Source organism: Pagrus pagrus, assembly GCF_965226575.1.
Source record: "Pagrus pagrus genome assembly, chromosome: 1".
Classification (NCBI taxonomy): domain Eukaryota; kingdom Metazoa; phylum Chordata; class Actinopteri; order Spariformes; family Sparidae; genus Pagrus; species Pagrus pagrus.
The window spans coordinates 19,548,669-19,570,227 of NC_140185.1; the positions used below are offsets into that span (position 1 = coordinate 19,548,669).

A 21,559-nucleotide genomic window follows, 5' to 3' on the forward strand; every position below is an offset into this window, starting at 1 on the left:
CTGAGCAGAAGAGAAACAATTACACTGATCCTCTGCTCGCAATTTTTAAGACAGTGAACATAAATGTGATACAATGTCTGTTATATTTATTTCTATTTAGTTTAGTTTAGTTGAGTTTAGTTGTGTTAAGCCAGTGATGTATAAAGTGGCCAATAATGTTTCTGGAGTAAAAGTAATGATATTGTGTTAAAATGTCAATTTCAGTCACTTATACAAATAGTACTTCCAAAGTGTCTGATTTTAAATGTACTCAAGTATCAAAAGTACAAGTTTAAAGTAAATTATACATATATTTTTAAGTATGCATATACTGTGTACACTATGGCTCAATCGATTATCAACATGACCAATTATCAGATCTGATATTCAGCATTTTTCTGTTGTTTTTTTTCCGGATTGTTGATTAAATAAGTCAGGGTAAACATGTACTCATTTAAAACTGATGAAGCATGTAATCTCTAAATCTCTAAACGGAAGTCTTTTTATTTTTTCCAACAAATTTGGTAGGTGTATGCAGTGCCTCCTATAGTCACACGGTCACTATTAACTGTTTATAATGATGTCTGTCAGATATGTGTGAATATTTGGAAATTAATTAATTAATTAGTTACTTGATGTGCATTAACTCTTAAATTCTCAGAACCTAAAGAAATACTTCAACATTTAGCTTTCTGTGCATTAAAGGACAGGTTCACATTTTTCAGTGGTGAAAACTTTAAGTATCTAATAATTTACTCAAGCGCAATACTTAAGTGCAATTTTCAGGCACTAGCTACTTTGCAGGTTCAGATTGTGTGAAAAAAAAATAATAATAATAATGCAGGACTTTTATGTCATCATGTTAATCTGACTGTTGATGTTACTTTCAGGAGACACTTCTGAAGAGAAGGAGTACCAAATAAGGGGGGACTTTTACAAAAGGAGCGAGCTGTATCCCTTAATGTGCAGCACAGAACAGAGTCTAAGGTCGCTCGATGGGAAGCAAAGACAGTGGTGCGAAGAGTTCGAGATGATTCTGAAACAGGGCGAGATAGAGGTTTCTGATACAGAGGTAGGCCACAGCACTCCCAGGAAGTCTAAGTTTCCTAAGTTAAGCTTGAGAAGTGATTAAACACCTTGCCACTGTGCACTACCTCAGTGACCTCTGCGGGACAGAGGGCAGAGTCCTCCAGCATTTCCTCCTCCACAGCCCTCTGTTGTCTGTTAAATGCTCCCTCCACTGCACAACTGTCTGCAGTCGTGGTCACAGTACAACGCCCTGCCTCGCACTCCTCCATCATCAGGCTGTTTGCCACATCCTGTTCTTGGCCTCCTTGAGCTCCTCCTTTTGCAGCCACAGAAGCTGGCCAATCAAGCACAGTAATACCACTGTCAGCAAACCAGTTACTACTCCTGCTGGAAAAGGAAATCAACATCTCTGTACAGTATGGCAATACTGGTTTCCCTTTCCAGCAGGACTTGGCAGCTGCCCACAGTGCCAAAACTACTAGTAACTGGTTTGCCAACCATGGTACTACTGTGCTTGATTGGCCAACTTGCCTGACCTGAACCCCATAGAGAATCTCTGTGGTATTGTCAAGAGAAAGATGAGAGACACCAGACCCAACAATACAGATGAGCTCAAGGCCACTATCAAAGCAAGCTGGCCTTCCATAACACTTCAGCAGTGCCACAGGCTGATCACCTCCATGCCACGCTGCATTGATGCAGTAACTCTGGAAAACTGACAAGGCACTCAAAAAACCCAGTCAACAGTTTCTCTTACATTCACCTCTAGCCTCCAGGGCCTGTTACTTTAATGTGACAACAGCTTCCTGTGAATCCTTCAGTTATCAAAGCCCTTTGTTTTACCCTGATAGGCTAAAATTAGGCCTCACCACATCCTCCAACCTGTTCATGTGTTCACATGACATCCAGGTTGTGTTCCCATCAGGTTCTGCATTCAGCTTTGATCTGATCACTGAAAATAAAAAGTTGTTTTTGTTTTTTTTGTTCACAAGAAAGTACAAACTGGCCGATATCTAAACAAGACACAAACCAGTTTTCTACTCCAACAACTGTGACAATTTTTTTTTTAAAGAAAGGTTCATAAGGTAAAACTCTTTATGATCCAATGAGGAAGTTTCACGGTGATATAATTCAGTATTGTAGCCTATTCACCTGTACTGTATCCCTTTAAATGTGTTTTCCTGGATCGTTTATTTGAGTCTGGTATATTTACACAAGAAAAAGTCAACAGCAGGTACCAGCTCTGGTGTGGCCTGAGCTCAGTATCTCAGAGAGCGATGGTCACACACGGCTTCCTTAAAGTAGGAACCTGGAACGCTTGTGGAATCCAGACCCATAATTTCAGAAAAAGAAAGACTAAAAAATCTTCGGACATCTTCGACTCTAGAAGTGAGACTGAGCACAAATAGTGATATTGATGATGTAACTAATACGTGGTGAAAAGGAACAAGTGTAATTTCCACAGGGGATAAGGCTGATGGTGTTGTAAGAGAGTATTTTAAGAGATATCATCCCTGGCAGACTTCTTTTATTGGATTGTTTTATCACTGTGAAAAATATTGCATTATTGAGCTTCATACTGCTCCAGATGCATGTAAGAAATGTCAGTTATTTAAAAGACTTAGAGAGTTAATGGTAGTTTCTGGCATTATTTTATGTGGAGACTTCAATACAGTTACTCAAGAAAATGAGCGGGTCAGCAGCACAGTGTTCAAACTGAGTCCTGAGGGTAAACTTTTCAAAGAAATTTGTGAAGAAGCTAATTGATGTTTGTACAGTCATTTACCCTTTTGAAACCTTACTAAGTTTGATTCAAAAACCAAAACCCACATCACCGGCATTTATGTGTCCTCTAATTATAAAGACACCCATTATTGAAATGTTTGAATCGATTTTTCTGACCATATCTCGGTTTAACCTTCCTCTTCAACTGGGACCTCTGCTGACCGAGGCCTCCAGAAAGTCAATACACAGAACTCGAAAGACTTGATAACTGAATTAAAACAAGAAATATACAGTATATGAACTGATGCAATTAAATATTCTAGTTAAATCTGACACTAAATCATGGAAAATACTGATGTATAGAATAAAATATTTCTTTAAATGTAAAAGCAAGGAATTAAATTAAAAAATAGTTAGTAAGCTGCTCTAATTAATGCATTTATGAATTAAAACAGATCAACTATAGGTGAAAAAACGTGTTAAACTTGAAGACACAAATAAGACACATTAATTTATAATACATGTAAACAATCAGAAATAGATGAAAGAGCACATTTTTGACATTCTATTACATCTGGACATCTGTTTTCTGTGGAAAGAAAATAAATAAATAAAAATAAGACGAGGTCGTCCTTTTCAGCTGTATATTAATGGTGTTATAAACTTGCCTACTTCTGTGTATAATGAAGGTCTGCACAGAGAGGAGACTGTTTTTATGAAGGTGTGCCTTGTTTATTGTTAAAAATGGTGCTTCTAATATAGATATTAATAGACATCTTGCCATTATGAATACTGACTATAAAATGTTTGTAATGTAGACCTCCACACAAATTTAGACAATAACTATATACATTTAGCCTAGACATAAAAAACTGACTAATAGGCTTTATAAGCTATCTTTATCTCTGTTAGACACATGACCCCAGTGGAGACTCTTACATGTGTTTATATGGCTAATATAACAGTATTTTAACCTCAAAACCTGTGAAATATACTGGCAGACTACCATCTTGAGCAAGCAAAAGTATCACCATCAAAATTGTCAGGCGTCAGGAGAGAACATCCAGTGTAGGCCTAATCTGATCCTGTTCTGAGTTGCGAGACATATATTTTGTGTTTTTCTGGCTGGTGGTGTCCCAAAAGTATCTTGGTGCATTTTTTCAAAAGCTTAAAACCCAAAAGTTAATAAATAAAACATTTAAGAAAAAATAAAAAAGATACTATTCCCAAGGTCTCTCAAGGTAAACAAACATCAGGGGTGATTTTGCTGGTCTGGAGATACACTGGTTCATTCTTGACTAACATCATACTGTAAAAGCAATATGAAGTTTAGTTTGCTACAAAAGCAGTCACATTCAGTCGACACAGCCAGAGTGGAATTCGTAATTTCAGTTGATGTTGGCTGAGGTCAACTGATATTTGTACTTTTTTGTGTATTTTTTATATGAAAACTGCCTGAAAAGTGAGATATTCAAGCTATAATTTTAACACTATGAATAGTAGTCATGCAGCACTTGCTCCGTTAACGTTAAAGACTTTGTTTCAAAACCACTTTGAAGGAAATCAGAAAGGCAAAAAGATCAATTCAGCGTTTTCCCTACAAGTCTAATGCCCATGCTGCCCCCTCCTTTTGGTTCCTTTGAGTTGCAGCACGGCTCAGACTCAGAAATAACATTAAAATGCAATGATAATTGAAGAATCTCCCAGGTGACTGGCACTGCAGAGGAAGCACTCTCAGTGTTATCCCAGCCCACATCCTGTTGTGATAATGTTTCAGACCTTGGCAGGGACAACACACAGCAGTCACTGGGGAGGAGAGGGCAGTGGAGGTGAAGAAGCTAAACAATAAGCCTGATGCTTCAAGGCTATTGCTTAAGGGAAGATTATAAAACAATGAATATTTATTTTTTTCTTTTGATCCTCTGCCTGTAACAAATTAACACACTGTATCCTTTGCTTTAATACTGTCTTCCGTGGTTAAATTCATATTATGGAGGAGAGTAGAAATGTACTGGTGGCATGCTGCCTTAAAGACCCTGAAAGATGAAAATTGCAGCCCCATTTGATGTGAAAATCCTTTATATATCCGTGCAAGGATAACAGCAGGATAGCAGTTTTTAACAGCCAATAAGCCCCAACTGTTTCAACAGAGTATAGCTTCAATTTTCACTTTTTATTAGGCCACTTCATGACTCCCCCCCTCTCACACACACACACACACACACACACACACACACACACTAACATTTACTCATTTTTATTTGTGATAATCATACTCCATAATGACAAGATGATAACAATCCAGCTGTTTGGAGCTCATCACTCTCTCCATCTTCAGCACAGAGAAATTATTGTTGTGGACTCATTCGCCTGTATGGCACAATTACAGGGTACCTGTAAGCCTTTTGTGGCTCCAGAGAGAGCCGCAAAACTACTTGGTTAGGTTTAGGCTTCAAAACTAATTGGATAAGTTCATGAAAAGATCTTACTGTGGGTTAAAGAAAATGTTCATGTTTGTAACTTGCGTTACGAAAGTGATGTGACTCACATCACACAACGTAAGTGACATTATTTACGTATATTAACTTAATTACGTAACATAGCTTAAAAACAGATCACTCTTGACTCTAGGTCAATAAACTGGGTGCAAACTCCAGACTTCGGGGGGAAAGTCAACGGTATGATCCATCCAACCACCCTGACCACCCCTAGACTCAGACTTTTCTCGCTCTTTTTACTACTGTACTAGAGGGGCACTGTTGGACTCAGCAGAGCATATACAGCATATGCATTTTTCCTTCCATGAATTCTTCTACATTTTCAAAACCTGTGAGCACACTTACGTGTCAAATTGGCTTTTCGAGTTACTGGCTTGAATTACCCTTTAATAGTTATACTACAGAACTTTATAGTACTTTATCAGAAAAGGTAGGCAACAGGTACTGCAGGTAAGTAATAGTGCGCACATGGGCATACTGTATATACATTTAAAAGTCAATAAATATGCTAATCTTAGTTTTAGTTTGCATGATAATATAATATTTAAACAGCTTTCTGAAGGGGAGACTTTCACCGCTCCGTACTTTATGTACAGTTCACTGAGGAGTGCTGAAGGCAAACCCTCCAGCTAATGATCTCAAATTTGAGTACCATGACCCTAATGATTCACTAATGCAGTCCGCTCCAAGTATAACATTACTACAGTAGCGCTCACTCATTGTGTAAAATAGCTCATATAATACAGTACAGAAAGTCCTCGGGCAATGCAGACAGACATATCAGGTTGATGCCACTGTAAGGGCAGTTGGAGTGAGAATGAATTGAATGGTGCAACATTTAACTGTTTAATTGTTGGGAAGGAATGTGAAATACACTTAACACGCACATTGTTAATTTGTACACGATGCAATTCAAATGATTGCATTTGCTTACGTTTATGCTTTTTTATATATAAAATATGTAATATTGACAATTTTTAACATTGTATGAATACATTTTGCAGCAAACATACTGGACAGTAAAAGCTATAGTGAATTATACACTGCAAGGGCACCTTTGTTACATTACAAATTCTGCTTCCATGCCTTTACATCAACACCAAGAAGTCATGGAAAGGCTTTGGCAGTGGAGTGGTTAAGATATGTAAATTGACATCTCTGTGTGGAATTATTAAAAATGTTATCTTGTACCGTGTTGAGAGTCTTAAGTCCGAATCTTTTTGTTTCCAATTCAAATTCTATCTGGAAAAATAATGGAAAGGAGATTAGCTGTTGATGTTGCTGCTGTTGATAACAGTAATGATAGTGGATGTAATTGAAAACCGAGTATTCTGAGCAGCATCACATCACTCTCCTCACACTAGACTAGACCCAGGGGAACACACAAATGGGAAATATGGGAAACAACTGCTTCATGTGAAGGCAAATCAGATTGTCGTTACTGTCCATTTCACTCAGTCACTCCCCCCCACAGCCTCCCCAAATGATGAATGCAGATGCAGAGTTACAGCAACACCTACTGGTCATCATGAATACATGCAACAGCACTGATAAGGGGATGTATTCATAGGGAAACTTGCCACAAATAAAGAGGCAAGTTTATGAGATGAAACGCATTTCATCTCTGTGCTGCTATGTTTCCTGGTACTTTTTTGTGCTGTTGGCGCTCATTGTTAAGAGTCAGTCCTTCTCTGAGATAAGATATTGCAAACGTTGACAGCTGCAAGAACAAAAATGACAGGCATGGCAGAGGCAGTGGTAGAAGCGTTGTGCATGGAATACCAACAAAAGAGAAAAGAGAAGAAAAGATGACGATTATTGAATGTTATTTTTATTCCATTCCATTTAATAACAAACCAGCTGTGTATATGAGCTACATAAGTTATCTTAACTCTATATTATCACATAACAGACATAACGTTTGCCTCTTTTTATAAATCCAGTGTCAGTATATAAAGACAATCCTGCACTCTATTGTACAATATATAACACTGTCTACTTGACTCACACTAATAATTTCAGTGGGCGTGATCATTATACCTTCAATCACATTAAATTCAAGATTATAACCCCACTGTCAGGCTTTATTCTCAGCTCTTTTTATTCTTGGAGAAACACAATAAACACGCGTCAGAGTAGTTTGAGTGAATCATCACAGCACTGCTGCTATTGTTTGCATCATTGTAGCTGATGAGCTGCTCATGCTCGGGCTGATGATGACTAATCTTATTCCTCATTTAATCAGTGGTCGATCAGTATGGGCATCAAACGCCCATTCCTGTAATAAAGATGATGAGCATCAATCTGTTTTCTCAAGCGCGCCACTCCTCAATTTCAACATCAATTACATCACACGTGCAGGGCTGGTGGAGTACTGTTTCTTCCTGCCTGGAAAGAGACAGAGAAACATGACAGGATCTAACACACTGCAACAGTTCAAGAAAATATCAGTTTCTCCTGATCCTGCAGTTGAATGTTTGAGCTTCACTGTGTAGAATGATGTATGTGCTGAGGGCTTTCACATTCATTCTTTAAAGTGTACGTTTTCTCTGTGCTTATTGATAATCAGATTTCAAAGAGGCGGGTCTTCGAGCATGATTTGTAATGTGATTGATTTGTATGTGCAGAATTGAAGCCTCTGCTACACATACACTGAGAATGGACTTAAAGGGCAAGTTCACCCAAAAAGGGAAATTAAGTCATCACCTACTTCCCACCATGCCGATGGAAAGTCGGGTGAAGCGTCGCAGCCCACCAAACGTTTCATTTAGAAGCAGTAGGCTGTGACAGAAGGAACATTTACAGGATATTTCCCCGAGAGATCCCCATCCGACACATGAATGAAGACATACAAAAAGTTCTGTAACGTGTATCAGAGATGGCGTTTATACAGAAGAAAAAGTATGATTACCAAATTAAAGTGTCTTTCTCTCTCATTAAAAAATCCAGACAATATGAATATGAAAATATTTTAACTGCTGGTGACAAGATGTCTCATACTTTGCTTTAAAGGATAAGTATAACCCCTAACCCTAACCCAAAAATGAAAATTCAGTCATCATCTACTCACCCTGATGCCGATGGGAAGCAAGGTGAAGTTTCGTAGTCCACAAAACATTTCTGGAGCTTCACAGTAAAACAGAGCTGCAGCATTCTCCTAAATAACTGAGCTAGATGAGGACTTGTTTAAAAATGTTACAACAACAAAAACAAAAAATGGCTCCTACAGCTCACTGGTGATGCACGGTGATGCACACACTTAACATTGGTTGTTTGCTAACTCTTTTAACTTGGCAGCTATACAGTGAAGATGTCGACTTTAAAAAGGGTGTAAATAACGTCTTTTGAAATCAGTTTGGGATCTCAGGGCTTCCAGAAACTTGGATTATGCCAAATGAGCTGTATGGAGCCATCATATGGGTGTTTTTAAAAAAACAAAACAACAAAAAAAAACAGTTGTACGTTTAAAACAAGAATACTACCGCGCTGTTTTGCTGCGAAGCTCCAGAGATTTTTTGTGGACTATGAAGCTTTACCCAGCTTTAAAGTGAAGTAGGAGACATCTTGTGTGCAACTGTTAAACCTGTGAAATTAAAAATATTTGCATATTCATATATTCTGAAAGAGGGAGAAAGTCATTTTAAGGACTTTAATTTGGTACTAATGCTTTTTTCCCTGCAAAAAAACCCATTCCCAATACACATCTGAGGTTTCTGTGTATGCCTTGATTCATGTGTTTAGGGGACCTTCCTGAAAATGTTCCTTCTATCACAGCCTACTTCTTCTGAGTGTCCATCTGCTGTTTTCAGCATTGAATGGAAAAGGGTTAAAGGGAGGTTGTGGATGTGTCCTTGGGTGTATTTTTAGAGATGTTTTGTACAAATGTTTTGCTTCAATGAAATCTTAGAACACTGGCGACACTCTTTTGTAATATTTACAAAAGTGAGCCAGATGATTTAGGATTGAAACAAAAAGATAATCCCTGTTGTTCAGTTGGAGTAATAAAACTACCAAATGGTGCGGCAAACTATCTATTTTCCTGGTTAAGCCAATAAGATGGAAAAAGATTATTGATTCACATAATGTCCTTTGTGCTCCTGATAGTCACCTCATTACATTTTCTTCAGTGTCCTGTTGCTCTGCACCTCATTTTACTTTGAAATTCTGTGATTCCATCAATGCCCTTGTTCCACATGTAGTGCACCTCCTTGGGCATCGGCAGGAAAATTGGATTGGAGCAAGCAGCTGCTGTAATACATGATGAAGCCTACTCACCACATCCTTAGTATGCTTTTCTTTCAAATGTGGGGGGAAAAAACCCACATATGAAAAAAATCTATTCGTAGACATTTGCAGTTCATGTGTAAAAATGAAATTGTCACAGACCATTCTTCATCATTTCATTTTAAAGGCGAGCCAGTGAAGAGGCCTGCCCTTGAAACACACTCTTATTTTGCATACAGTTTCAGCTATCTTTACAGGGAGAGACAGGCAATAAAGGAACGGAGAAATGAAGTTGATGTTTTACATATCTGTATCTGTAGCCTATACAAACATTTTATTTCACATATTTGCCTTTTAAATGCTCATCATCTTCTGAAGTTAATGGGTAACGTGAGGCTTTTCACATTTCCTGGCTGTGAGATCAGTTGTTTAGCTCTTCTCTTCCAGCAGGCCAGAGGAACCAAACTCAGTACAAGGGTGGCTGAATGTGCAGCCATCAACAACTGCAAACGGGCTGTTTTCCTTATTATCTAAGATGCAGACGTCTACTAGCTCTACGGCTTTGTTGTAGAGACTACAGCTGCTACCTGAGATCATGTCCTCTGAGAATTGATCACAGTTTGGGTGCAGTCACATTAAAATGATTGTAAAAATGGGTTAGGATGAATGTAATGACTACCATAAGACCACCAGTGATGGATAGTAACTAAGTGCATTTAATCAAGTAATGTACTTAAGTACAATTTGGGGCGTTCTTGTACTTTACTTAAGTATTTCCACTTTCTGCTACTTTAAACTTCCACTCGACTACATTTTGAAGGCAAATATTGTACTTTTTACTCACTGCATTCATCTGATAACCGCATATACTAGTTACTTTGCAAGTACACGCTGTATCAGAGCCAAAGTAGCGCATTTTTTAAATATGTGTGGAATATAATTTTACTTGTGCTTTTAATACTAAGAGGTCCAGCATATAGGATTTAGTGGCATCTAGCATTGAGGTTACAGATCATAACAAACGAAGGATGTGAGGATGCACAGGTGTATCCTTTGCAGAAGTTTATTCGGCACCCATAAGAAAAAGAAACAACACATCAGTAAACAAACCATGGTGGACTCTACAATTGTGTTCCTTTTTATTTAAGTTGTATAACTCATTTAAAATGATCAAATGCTCATTTACACTTTCTACCCTTCTTTGTTTGTGTAGTGCCTCGAATAGCGCTGTTCTAATCACAGTCCTGATGACACTCACCTTCATATCTGCTTGTTTCTTTTGTGTGAAAATCGTTATGCTGCTGTCATGGCCAGGAGTCCCTTGTAAAAGAGATCCTGAACAAAAAAACGACATTATTTATGTCACATTGTGCCACGTTGTGAGTTGCATTAAAGTAAATCTATGTTGTCATGAGCTGTTTGGCTCTTCTAACAGAGATGATGAAAACCAGTAATAGGCTGTGACATGACAATGGACAGATGATGCAGCTGGGCCACACGTCATATGTAATTGATGTTTCTTTAATATACATCTTCAAGGTGGGGATGTCTCATTTGGTTAAATGTCTGCTGCCTGGAGTCCTCCCAGGCAGCAGACGTAAAGTATGTAAAATAAATAAATAAAATAAATAAATCTTCAGTATTTATCCACCAGAGTTTTATCCCTGGACGCCATAGGAAAATAAATTACACTTATAATGTGACAAACAAAACAAAAAGTGGGAGTATTTGATCGGAAATCAAAATGAAATCTGTGGACAACCTTTGATTCATTTGTTGCACTTAAACTGGATTTGTCGTCCTCTGATTGTGAACAAACGGAGGCCGAATCCAAGGTGAGTTAAAACAAGGAGGCCATTAAAAGCCATAAAACAGGCAGGACCGCAGGAGAAGGAGCGAGGAAAAGTAATGCAAAAATAGAGATACATGAAAGAATAAAATCAATGAAGGTCGATAAGAGGATGACATCACATGAGAAGAATTAAGAACCGATAAAAAGAATAAAGGACAATACATAGATTAACAATAAATGAAAGCAGTAAAGGGCGGCGAGAAAGGGACATCCCATGAGAGCAGTACAAGGAACAAAAAGAGAGAAAGATGAAAAATCTGTTTTAAAGGGTGTCTTCACATAAAAGCGCGTCTATAAAAGTGGGTTTTAACAAGTGATTTAAATGAAGTGATTCTGCCAACCTTATGTCATCCTGTACTTAGATATTTCTTTTATTTTACTGTTTTTTTGTTTACGGCACCATGCATTGCCTCTGTGTTTGAGAGGTGCTCAGATCAGCTCCACGTCACGTGGTGTCTGGCTGCGGCCCTGTGTGGCTCACAGTGTCACACACCGACAGGCCAGCAGAGGGCCGAGCAGCTGCCTGCTGGATGTCGCAGCTCACCTCACAAAGTTTTGTAGTTTCAAAGTGGGCGGGGAGCCTCCTCCTCCTCCACACCTCACCCGATAAGCGGAACTTGTCAGTGATGGAAAGTCAGTGGCTGAAGTGTCCGGTGATGAGCTGGATGTCAATCAGCAGCGGAGAAGTCTCACCGGTGAGCAGCTGCACAAGGTGACTGAGCGGGAGGCACCTGGCAGCGAACTTCATTGAGTTTGTTGGCTTTTTAAAAAAAATCAGCTTTGGTTTCGGTTTAACAGAATGTTTCCTCTTTTGTTTTCCTCCTTAGATTTGAGCCTTTTAGCCTGTTCAGAAGATAAGAAGATGGAGTGGCGCCAGCAGACCAGTGTCAGCTGTGCAGACGCCTTCATCGAGGCTCAGCGCTGGATTGAGGTACATGCCTCACTCTCATCTCTCATGTCTTTCTTCATGTGCTTCAGAGACTTTTTTTCCCCCCTGTGTGAGTAAGTGTGAAGATGTGGCCAGTCAGACACTTAACCGCGTGTGAAGACAGGAAATGTTTTCTATCAGTCGGCGGCAGCCATGAAGGATCACCTGTCCATTGTTTGTGTCATTAAAGGGGCACTGTGTAGTTTCAGAGAAGAAATCCAAACTCAGATTTCTTATATTTAATATGAATGAGGTTATGATACAAACTCAGGAATGTTTATTTTCAGCTGTTCTCAGAGGAAAACACTGTTTGAAGCTAGAAAGGTGGCAGGGTCCGCCAATTATAAACAAAGTGAAACGTACGAAACAGTTTGTTTATCCAGTCATTAAAACAAATAGTTTGTTTATTTAGTTTGTTTAAGTCAGTGAAGCTCTTTCGCGTCTGATTAAATTTTCTTTCCCAAAACTACAAAGTGCACCTTTTTTAAAGCTCACCTGCAGTGAGGCACCTTCACAGACTTATCTGTGCGTTTGAATGCAAAATACACCTCGATAAGACTCAGGTAAGAGTTGACCTGCTGACACAGAGAGCCCTGTGTGAGGATCTTCTGCGGTTGTCCAGATAAAGATGATTTGACTACAGAGCTTCTGAGGGAAATTCACACGGAAGGAAGGCAGATAATTAGAAAGAAAAAAATCCTTTATTTTTTCAGGGGGGAAAACAGACTTGCATACATACAAGACCATAACTCAACACACATGCGCACAATTAAAAGCAACTGCAAGATTTTTTTCTTGAAGTTCAGCCATCAGCTCTTAAAAAACACCATATGATAACAGAGGAAAGGTTGTCTCAACATAGGGGATGCAACTAATGATTATTATCATCATTAATCAATCTGTTGACCATTTTGAATCGACTAGTTGTTTCATCAATAAAATGTCAGAAAATGGTGAGTGATCAATGTTTCCCAAAGCCCAAGATGGCGTCCTCAAATGTCTCGTATATCTGCAACCCAAATATATTCAGTTAACTGTCAAAAAGTAGTAAAGAAACCAGAAAATATTCACATTTAAGCTGGAATCAGAGAATTTAGATTTTATTTTTGTCTCTCAAAAATATCAGAGTTGCAGGCGGCTGCAACGATCGATCGATTGATCGCAGCGGCTCTGAGGTTTATGATGTTTCTTGTTTCTGTGTGTGACTTGTTTGTGATTAGTTGGTTTGAGCCCTTTGCACATTTGCTGAAGTTAATGCGAGGCAGGCACACTCAGTCTGCAGGTCTTGCCATCCACAGGCAGTGGAGGATGTGGTTTTAAAGCAATGCAATTCTAGGCTGTTAAAGGCTGCTGCTGTCCAAACATTGTCAAAGTTGTAATCCTTAAATCATAACCAATGAATACATCTGGTAGACAGTGGGCCCTGAATGTTGCTCTCTTGGCAGTGAGCCCGTGCCAATTTTCCGGCACTGATGGATGAGTGTTAGTGTGTGTGTGTCAGTGTGAGTGTGACAGAAGGAGAGCAAGGCATATTGCTTTTAAGGAAATGGTAAATGGTGTCATAAATGCCTTTTTGTGCCAAACAGCATTGGGAATGTGTTGGCACTAACATCCAGTGTTACAGATTGCAGGATAATAAGCTTCCATATATTCAAGTGTCCAGAAACTGCTGCTGTTTATCATTAGCAGCAGTACCAGCAGCAATTACATTTAAATGTTTGCTCAATGCCGACCGGACTGGAGAATAAATAAGAATGGATTGCCCTCCTCTGCATTATGTAAACAGGCCATTTAGTTTCTGGTGAAACAGGAGCAGCACAATTTTTAAGCCGGTGTTCTTCTATAATAAAACAATATCCGACATCTCCTCAACTAGAGGAAATTATCTCTTGACTGTAGAACATTTTTCCTTTAATTCAACTAGAGCTTGCAACTTATGGTTATTTCCATTAGCGAGCAGTCTGCCAAATACTTGATTAGTAGTTTAGCATATGAAATATCGTAAAAAGCTTGTCATACTTTGTCAGCGCCCCATTGACATCTTTAGATATCTTAACAGTCCAAAATCCAAAGATACTCACTTCCATTTAATCAAAAAATCGAAGAAGGCGGCGAGATTACTCAATTAATTGATCAGTCGATTGAAAGTACATTAATCTCCAACTGTATTCATAATCGATCAAAGCTGCGATATATGAGATTTTAGTTGAAAGCACAAAAATGAACTAAATTTATCATCAGAATGTCAAGAAATACCAGTTTTGATGTTATGATGTCTGTGTATTGTGTTGCAGAAATATCCACTGAAGTTGGCATGTTAACCAGCTGGCCTTGGCCTGCAGCAGTTCAAAGCTCCTGTTATAGTGGTGTTAACTCTAGCCGTGTTTCCATAAAGCATTTTTATGTGCAGTTTGAAGAATATTGCATTAGAAATTTTATGGAAACAGCTAAATAAAAAAAAACTTCCTCTAATTTGCCAAAAAGTTATACTCTGGCTTGAGGTGGCTTTTGTCTTTTGCGAATCAGAGTCAATGCTCAAAATGTTTGATGGACACAGATTTGCCAAATAAACTCTGACGTAGCGAACATTTAACTTGCATGACTGATAAGCTGTTTAAGCTACACCGCATCATCCTCTGACGAAATTAGGCTTTACGTAGCCTAGTTTATTCACTTAAAACAGTTTATGGAAATGCACCAGATGCACATTTTTATTTATTTTTATTTTTTTGCGAACTTTCAAAAGTTTGCTTTATTGCTTTTTTTATCCGCTTGAGTCTTTATGGAACGTGGCTCCTGACACTCCCCCCGGTGCTCTGAGCTCCTGTTAACAGCAGCAACATTTGGCGGTTGAATTATCAATATGCTGCCCCCTATTGAAAGTCTCTGGGTTTCGGACTTTTGGTTGGACTAAAGCAATAAGAAGATGTCACTTTGGGCTTTGGGAAATAGTGATAAGCATTTTTCACTTAAAAAAAAAAAAAAGTCTAGGCTCAACGATTAATCAATTAACTGTGAAAATAATCAGCAGGTTAATCAATAATGAAATAATAATTGTTAGTTGCAGCCCTCTGTAGCACCACAATGCCTCATTTATTATGGTATGTTGTGACACATTTTACCTTCGCAAAAATTGAAACTCCTGCAACTGAGATATTGCAGTTATGAAAATATCTTGATAAATTGTTAATTCCTTCATTTTTGTTAGAACTGGGCCAGATTTATTCAGTGATGATTTCAGGTAAATGGCTTCATCCCTCTTGTATTTGGGAAATTCTCTCCAACAATTGAAGCTGTCTAGAGATCACTTAGCAACATATGGTTTAAATCCATTGAATCTGTGTTTCCTAGAGGCAGTTGTTTTTTTAAAATGACCAATTAAAGTGTTGGAGCTGTAGAACAGACAGTATGTTGACCTCCATGATGGTGTTTTATTGAGTTAGCCTGGCACTGCATTGTTTGATTGCGCTGAGAGGCGTCCCGTCCGTGCCCGGTGCCCAGCTCTACCAAAAAGGAATTGTGATGGTGGATTCCTGGGGGGATTAATTAGTGAGAAGAATAGCCTTTTGGGGCCCTCTGTTAGTTATGGAGCTGAGCCTTAATAGCCCCATTTTTATGTCCTCATTATAAACCCCCCTGGCCCTGTGTTTGCTCCTGCCATGTAAAATCATTTAGGTGATGTTGTGTTCTTTGATTTGTCTGAGACTTTTTTATGGGAATGTTTGTCCACATACATTTTATGGCCCTCTGTTTTGCTTTATAGTATGTGGTTATTTAGAGAAAATTTAAGCCTTGTTCTTGTGCTGTAGTTGTCGCTGTAGCTTTCAGCTGTTTAGGCTAAATCTTAATAGCACCCAGCGCACTTCATTAACTTCACTTTGTTTTACTGTTGAAAACTAAAAAACGGGTATTGTGGACGGAAACATTAGTTTTTTGTTTATGTTTTTTTGCTTTATTAGTTGCCACTGAGCAGCTTTGTGTGCATTACCAGAAGTGCATAAAGGACCAGCTCATTCTCCAACAGTTGAACCAGCTGCTGAACCTATTTATTTATTTATTTATTTATTTATTTATTTATGTTGCTTATGTTTGTTGTTTTTATGGCTTGATGTTTTAATTGATTTTATTTGTTAAGCTCTTTGGGACCTTGCTCTGTGAAAGTTGCTATGTTAAATAAACTTTACTTACTAACTTTAATTGAAATACTATATAAACCTGTGGGGTTGATGTGTGTTGTTTTAAATCAGATTTTCATCGTTCTGTTGTTTTTCCCCAGTTCAGTGCCATTGGTAGATGAAGCACCAAAGCAGTTTGTGATGCTAGGGACAAAGTGGAGCATGAATAACATATAACAAAACCAATACTAGATTTCAGGGCTGATATCAATAATTGAGAGCTTGAAACAAATTTTCTGATAATGATCCCTTTTTTTAAAAAAAGATTGGTGATGCGAAAGGAGAGGGATGGTTTACAGTCGAAAAAATTAACATTTCAGCAATCTCTGATGGACAGAGTTTGAAATGGCAGCCTTGTTTGCACATTTTTGAAAACATATCTTTGACATTTCTGTATTTGCATACCTCGTTACTTATCGGCTGACACGTCCGATACTAATATGCTAATAGATGATAGCAAATAATAATGGGTAATACCTGGCAGTTTTTTAAGGCTTGAGTAGAAAATCCTCTTAATGTGAATGGTGTTTGGTGTTTCTCACTTGCCTATTTGCATTTACAGACATCCACTCAAATGTGTCACCTCAGTAGTTGTCAACCACTACAGACCACACTAGTTGAAATATGCATGTACAGTATATGCAGAAATGCATGCATGTTTCAGTTTCATATAATGAGGATCTAAAATTGTAGCTGTGGGCAGGTCCCACCAATGAGGATGTTTTACCATGTGGTTTTACAGGTTCAACTGTTGGAGATTGTGTGTATTTGAAATCATAAATCTCACCAGTAAAATGAAACTTTGAACACACGTGTGATATTCAATGGATAAATTCCAAACTTTTTTCTTAGGAAGTGACTGGAAAATCGTTTGGCTGCAACGACTTCCGCGCTGCCCTGGAGAATGGAGTTCTGCTGTGCGAGTGAGTACATTTTGATGCATTTTGTGACTTTCACAGTCGGGCTTTAATTTTAATTACCATGCAAACCTGTGGTTAGATTTTAATTTACTAGCTTAGCTTCAACAGCTCTAAAGATTGTAATTGCATGTAAAACAGACCACTGGATAAGAACTGTTTTGTACACCAACTTTCTGCATTTCTTGCAGTCTTTTGTGGCAGTTTCTCCTAAAGCACATTATAACTAACTAATGACTTTTATAACGTCGACTTGTAAGTACAAAAGAACAATGAGGTCAACAAATGAGAGGTATTTGGGCAACAAATCAAAGCTAGTAGGTTAGCCCAGAAGTCTAGAAGCTCTTGATTCTTTGTCTAAGATGCAATAAAGCGCATTTACAAGTGAGTGAACATTCGTATTTAAAGTAAAAATTCTTCAGCTCTACTGTTATTGAGCATCTTTTATGGAATGGGACCTTGATATTAAAGTGAATGTAGTATATATTGCTTCTCAAAATTGTCCAGCATAAAGTGTTTTTTATGTTTTTTGACCTGTAGTTTGATCAACCAGTTGAAACCTGGCATCATCAAGAAAGTGAACAGACTTTCTACTCCCATCGCTGGCCTGGTGAGTGTTTTAAAGTCCTTACTGTGTATGTTTGTGTGGCTGTGTGATGCAAGCAGTGTTTTCTTTGCCACTGAGTGTCAAAAAAAAGACTTTTTCAAATATTTTGTAGTCTGCTGACTCAAAGAAAGCATTTAAAATGTGTTTGTTGCTTAAAATACAAGAACATAGGAAGGCACCTGCTAGCCAGGAAGTTTTGACACTTCTTGTGGTTTCCTGTCAAAGGCACTGAGAGACAGTGTTGCCACAACTTGAAACTGCATATCAGTATGACGACCCAGCTGCTGAATACGTAAAAAAAAATGTTCATGAGGTAAATGCAGATGTATATTTTGGCCTCAGGATGTGTTTTGATGGCTTCACACAAGTATAATTGCAAAAACCGCCCAAAGCAAGGACAGGGAAGGATCAATTACCATCTCCCATCAGGGGCCAATAAATAGGCAGAGCCCACCAGTGGACGGTGGTGATGGTGGGGTGTGAGATGCAGATGTAGCAGAGACTCAGCGGTTACTGTGACTGCCTAAAGGACCATACTGGCACTGTTGCATGTTTTAACTTACAAATCAAATATACTTGACGTTGCTGCAAAAACATCCATGTCTATAATGATTTTTCTACCCTTCAAGCAGCTGTTTGAATAAGCACAGAATAAATATCCTGTCTGTACAGCCTCGAACCCTTTTAATTGACATTGGTAATTAATCATAGTAGATAGTAAGCTTCCTTTTATTTTTGTGGAAAATCTTTGCATGGCGATTGGGGATCTGATTAAATTAAGTAAAGTTACTCATTAGTATAAAAAATACAGATCATTTTGTGGATATTTTTTATTTTAAAGCTAAAAACAGCAGACTTACACGCTGCAGTTTGTCCGTTTGCCAGTAGAGAATGCCAAAACATTATCTGACTTATCCTCCATGTATAATTAAGAGGGTCGACATTAAAGTTGTACATAGAATTATTCCTTAATCATTTTCAGAAACAACAAAAACAAATAGCCAAGTAGAATCAGACATCGTGAAAGGGCCCATATTATGTTCATTTTTCAGGATCATGCTTTTATTTTGTACGTCTACTAGAAATTGTTTACATGTTTTAATGTTGAAAAAACACATTATTTCACTCATGTTGCCGTCACTCTGTCTGAACAGTGCCCCCCTCCAGAAAATTCCAGTCTGCTCTGATTGGTCAGCTCTCACAGGCCTGAGCAGGCACCACCGGCTGTTTTTCACCATCAGCTCTCGTAGTTGTTTTTACGCCCGTGCTCAGGGTAGTGCTGAGGGCGATGACTGTACCGACATCACAAACCTTACAGAAGTCCTAACCGCAAATTAAATGCACAGTTTCTGAATGCTGCCTCTGTGCATTTCTCCATGAGTTGATCATTTTGATACAGCACCTAGAGCTGCTTTGAAAGACATGGAAATCTCACTTTCTACAATATGTGACACTTTAAGCTGAATGATCCTATTATTAGCTTTGAGTATTGATTTGACTTCATAAACTTCATAAACTGCAACCCAGCTTGCAGAGCTGTAAAGAGAAGCCTGGTGTTTTAAGGGCTGCACCTAGCAGAGCAAGTTTAATGTTTCCAGACAAGTTTAATCGACCTCCCACTGTTAATGTTTGTTGGCTACAAAGCATAAAATCTGCTGCTTATATGCTTGAGCAAAGGGTCAGCACCTGAATATAAAAAGATTCCTGATATTCCTCTTTTTTTTGTTGACGCTTATAACTACAGTAAATTAATTTCTGGCTTTGGCTTAACCTTCATCGACCAATATCAGATTAGGTTTGTAAGTAATATCATCATTAAAATTGCAGTTTAACTGATTTAACTGACTGATAAGTCAGTAGTTATTGATAACAGCAGTCCCAGTCTTAGTGGTAATACAGGAGTACTTTACTGTAAACTGTTTATTGTTGGTGTGAGGTTGCCGGTGGCATTTCGAAAAGCACTCCTGACATTAGTTGAAGCCAAACATCATCATCAACAATCCCCTCTGATTCTCTCCCAGTTTTCTACAAACCCATATTTTTAAATGATCTAATTTCGCGGTCTCTTTTCATTTTAATCTCCAGGATAATGTGAATGTCTTCCTGAAAGCCTGCGGGAAACTGGGCCTGAATGTGTCACAGCGGTTTGATCCAGGAGACTTGCAGGACCTGTCCACTCGTGCAACACTCAGGTACAGTCGTCTTTAAGTAGCTGAGGTTAAATGTACGTGTCTGAGGTAAAGGGTTTCTTTTTGGCTGTGTTGAAGACATTTAACACTGAGGTGTTTTTACTGCAATACCTGTGCTGGAAAGGGTTATAGTTTGAGTCTCACAGCTGCTTTGCATTCATAAAAAAAATGTATCTTTGCCTGACAAGCTGCTGCTTTATACGAGTTGATGGCCCGTTCTCTATAAATTATGATAAGCAGCTGATTAGTAGAGCATTGCAAATTAGATTTCACATCAGGTTTTTGTCCTTACAGCTCTCTCTCTTGTTTATTAGTGATGTAACTGTATGTGCAGTCCTTCTATAAATTGCAGCATGAGGAGTGTCACTCTTATTTCTCTTTCCTTTTATTTTAGACGAGATGAGAGCAACAGAAGACTCAAAAATGTAAGTCTTTTTGCTCTTTGAAGCAAAATCTTAAAGGCAAGTCTTTCCTGCTTCACTTAACCTATAAATTACCCCAAACACTATCATCTCTTCTCCTACAATGGCACATGTATGGCCTTTTGTTATATCACTATGCCTGAAACTCCTGCTGAAAATTGCAATAAGTGTGTGTGTGGAACATGCGAGTACTGTATGTGTGCACGCCTGTGTGCACTCCTGGTATTTTACATGTTTCGAAGCTCATGAGCTTGTTTGGTTATCTGGGAGGCCTCATTTGAATCACACAAAAGCTGACAACTTGGACCCGGTAATGAGGCTGTTTGTCAGAGAACTCTTTCTTTTGAAATGCATTTTTCCTCAAATTAACCAATTAGGGTTAATTTGCCTCCATTGAAATCCAGTTTTCACGCAGGACTCCAACCAGATACACAAATATCTCACTGTGTTTGTATGCAGTGGTGATGTAATGTGGACTAATGTTGACCTGTACCGTGGCACCCTAAACAGAACATTCCATTACCAAAAACATTATGTAACTTTTTTTTTACCTTAAAATAACAACTTCAGAGTCATTGTGATGGTACAGTGACTTGTAATAGGGTGAATGGTGTCTCTGTCTCAGCCACTCTGCCTCCCTATCACTTGTTTGTGCACTATGTAACTTCAGTGAGAGGGTGGGATCACAGCGTTACATACATTTTTATTTAGGGGTTGCAAATTAGTACACCTAGGAATTGTTTTGAGTCTTTTTAAATGTTTTCAATGTCTGATTTTGTGTGACTTAACAATTCTCAGTAGGAGAGAATGGAGAGCATGGACAAACTTGCCATTTTCATTGTTTTACCACAATCTACTATAAAGATCAATATAATGATTATTTATTAAAACTTTATATCTTATTAACTCAATTCCTTTGCTGTGCCTACTTTAGTACCTGTGCATCCATCTGTATCAAAGGCAAACATGAGTGTTTTGGCCACATTGCCTCAGAAAAACATAATGCGATAATGA

The 21,559-nt window shown here is 38.4% G+C and overlaps 1 protein-coding gene across 8 annotated transcripts in view; it reads left to right on the forward strand.

Annotated features, from left to right (window-relative positions):
* Positions 1 to 11,929: 11,929 nt before the first annotated feature.
* The window catches only part of lmo7b (LIM domain 7b), a 33,894-nt gene continuing 24,264 nt past the window's right edge, over positions 11,930 to 21,559 (forward strand). For 7 of the 8 annotated variants that reach the window (XM_084353635.1, XM_084353641.1, XM_084353639.1 and 4 more), the window contains exons 1-6: positions 11,930 to 12,019; positions 12,135 to 12,238; positions 17,263 to 17,333; positions 17,868 to 17,937; positions 20,020 to 20,126; positions 20,518 to 20,548. In XM_084353635.1, coding sequence (XP_084209761.1) covers positions 12,170 to 12,238; positions 17,263 to 17,333; positions 17,868 to 17,937; positions 20,020 to 20,126; positions 20,518 to 20,548 — 348 coding nt within the window. In that variant the 5' untranslated portion in view covers positions 11,930 to 12,019; positions 12,135 to 12,169. The remainder of the gene's footprint in view (positions 12,020 to 12,134; positions 12,239 to 17,262; positions 17,334 to 17,867; positions 17,938 to 20,019; positions 20,127 to 20,517; positions 20,549 to 21,559) is intronic. The other variant, XM_084353636.1, reaches the window with a different exon arrangement.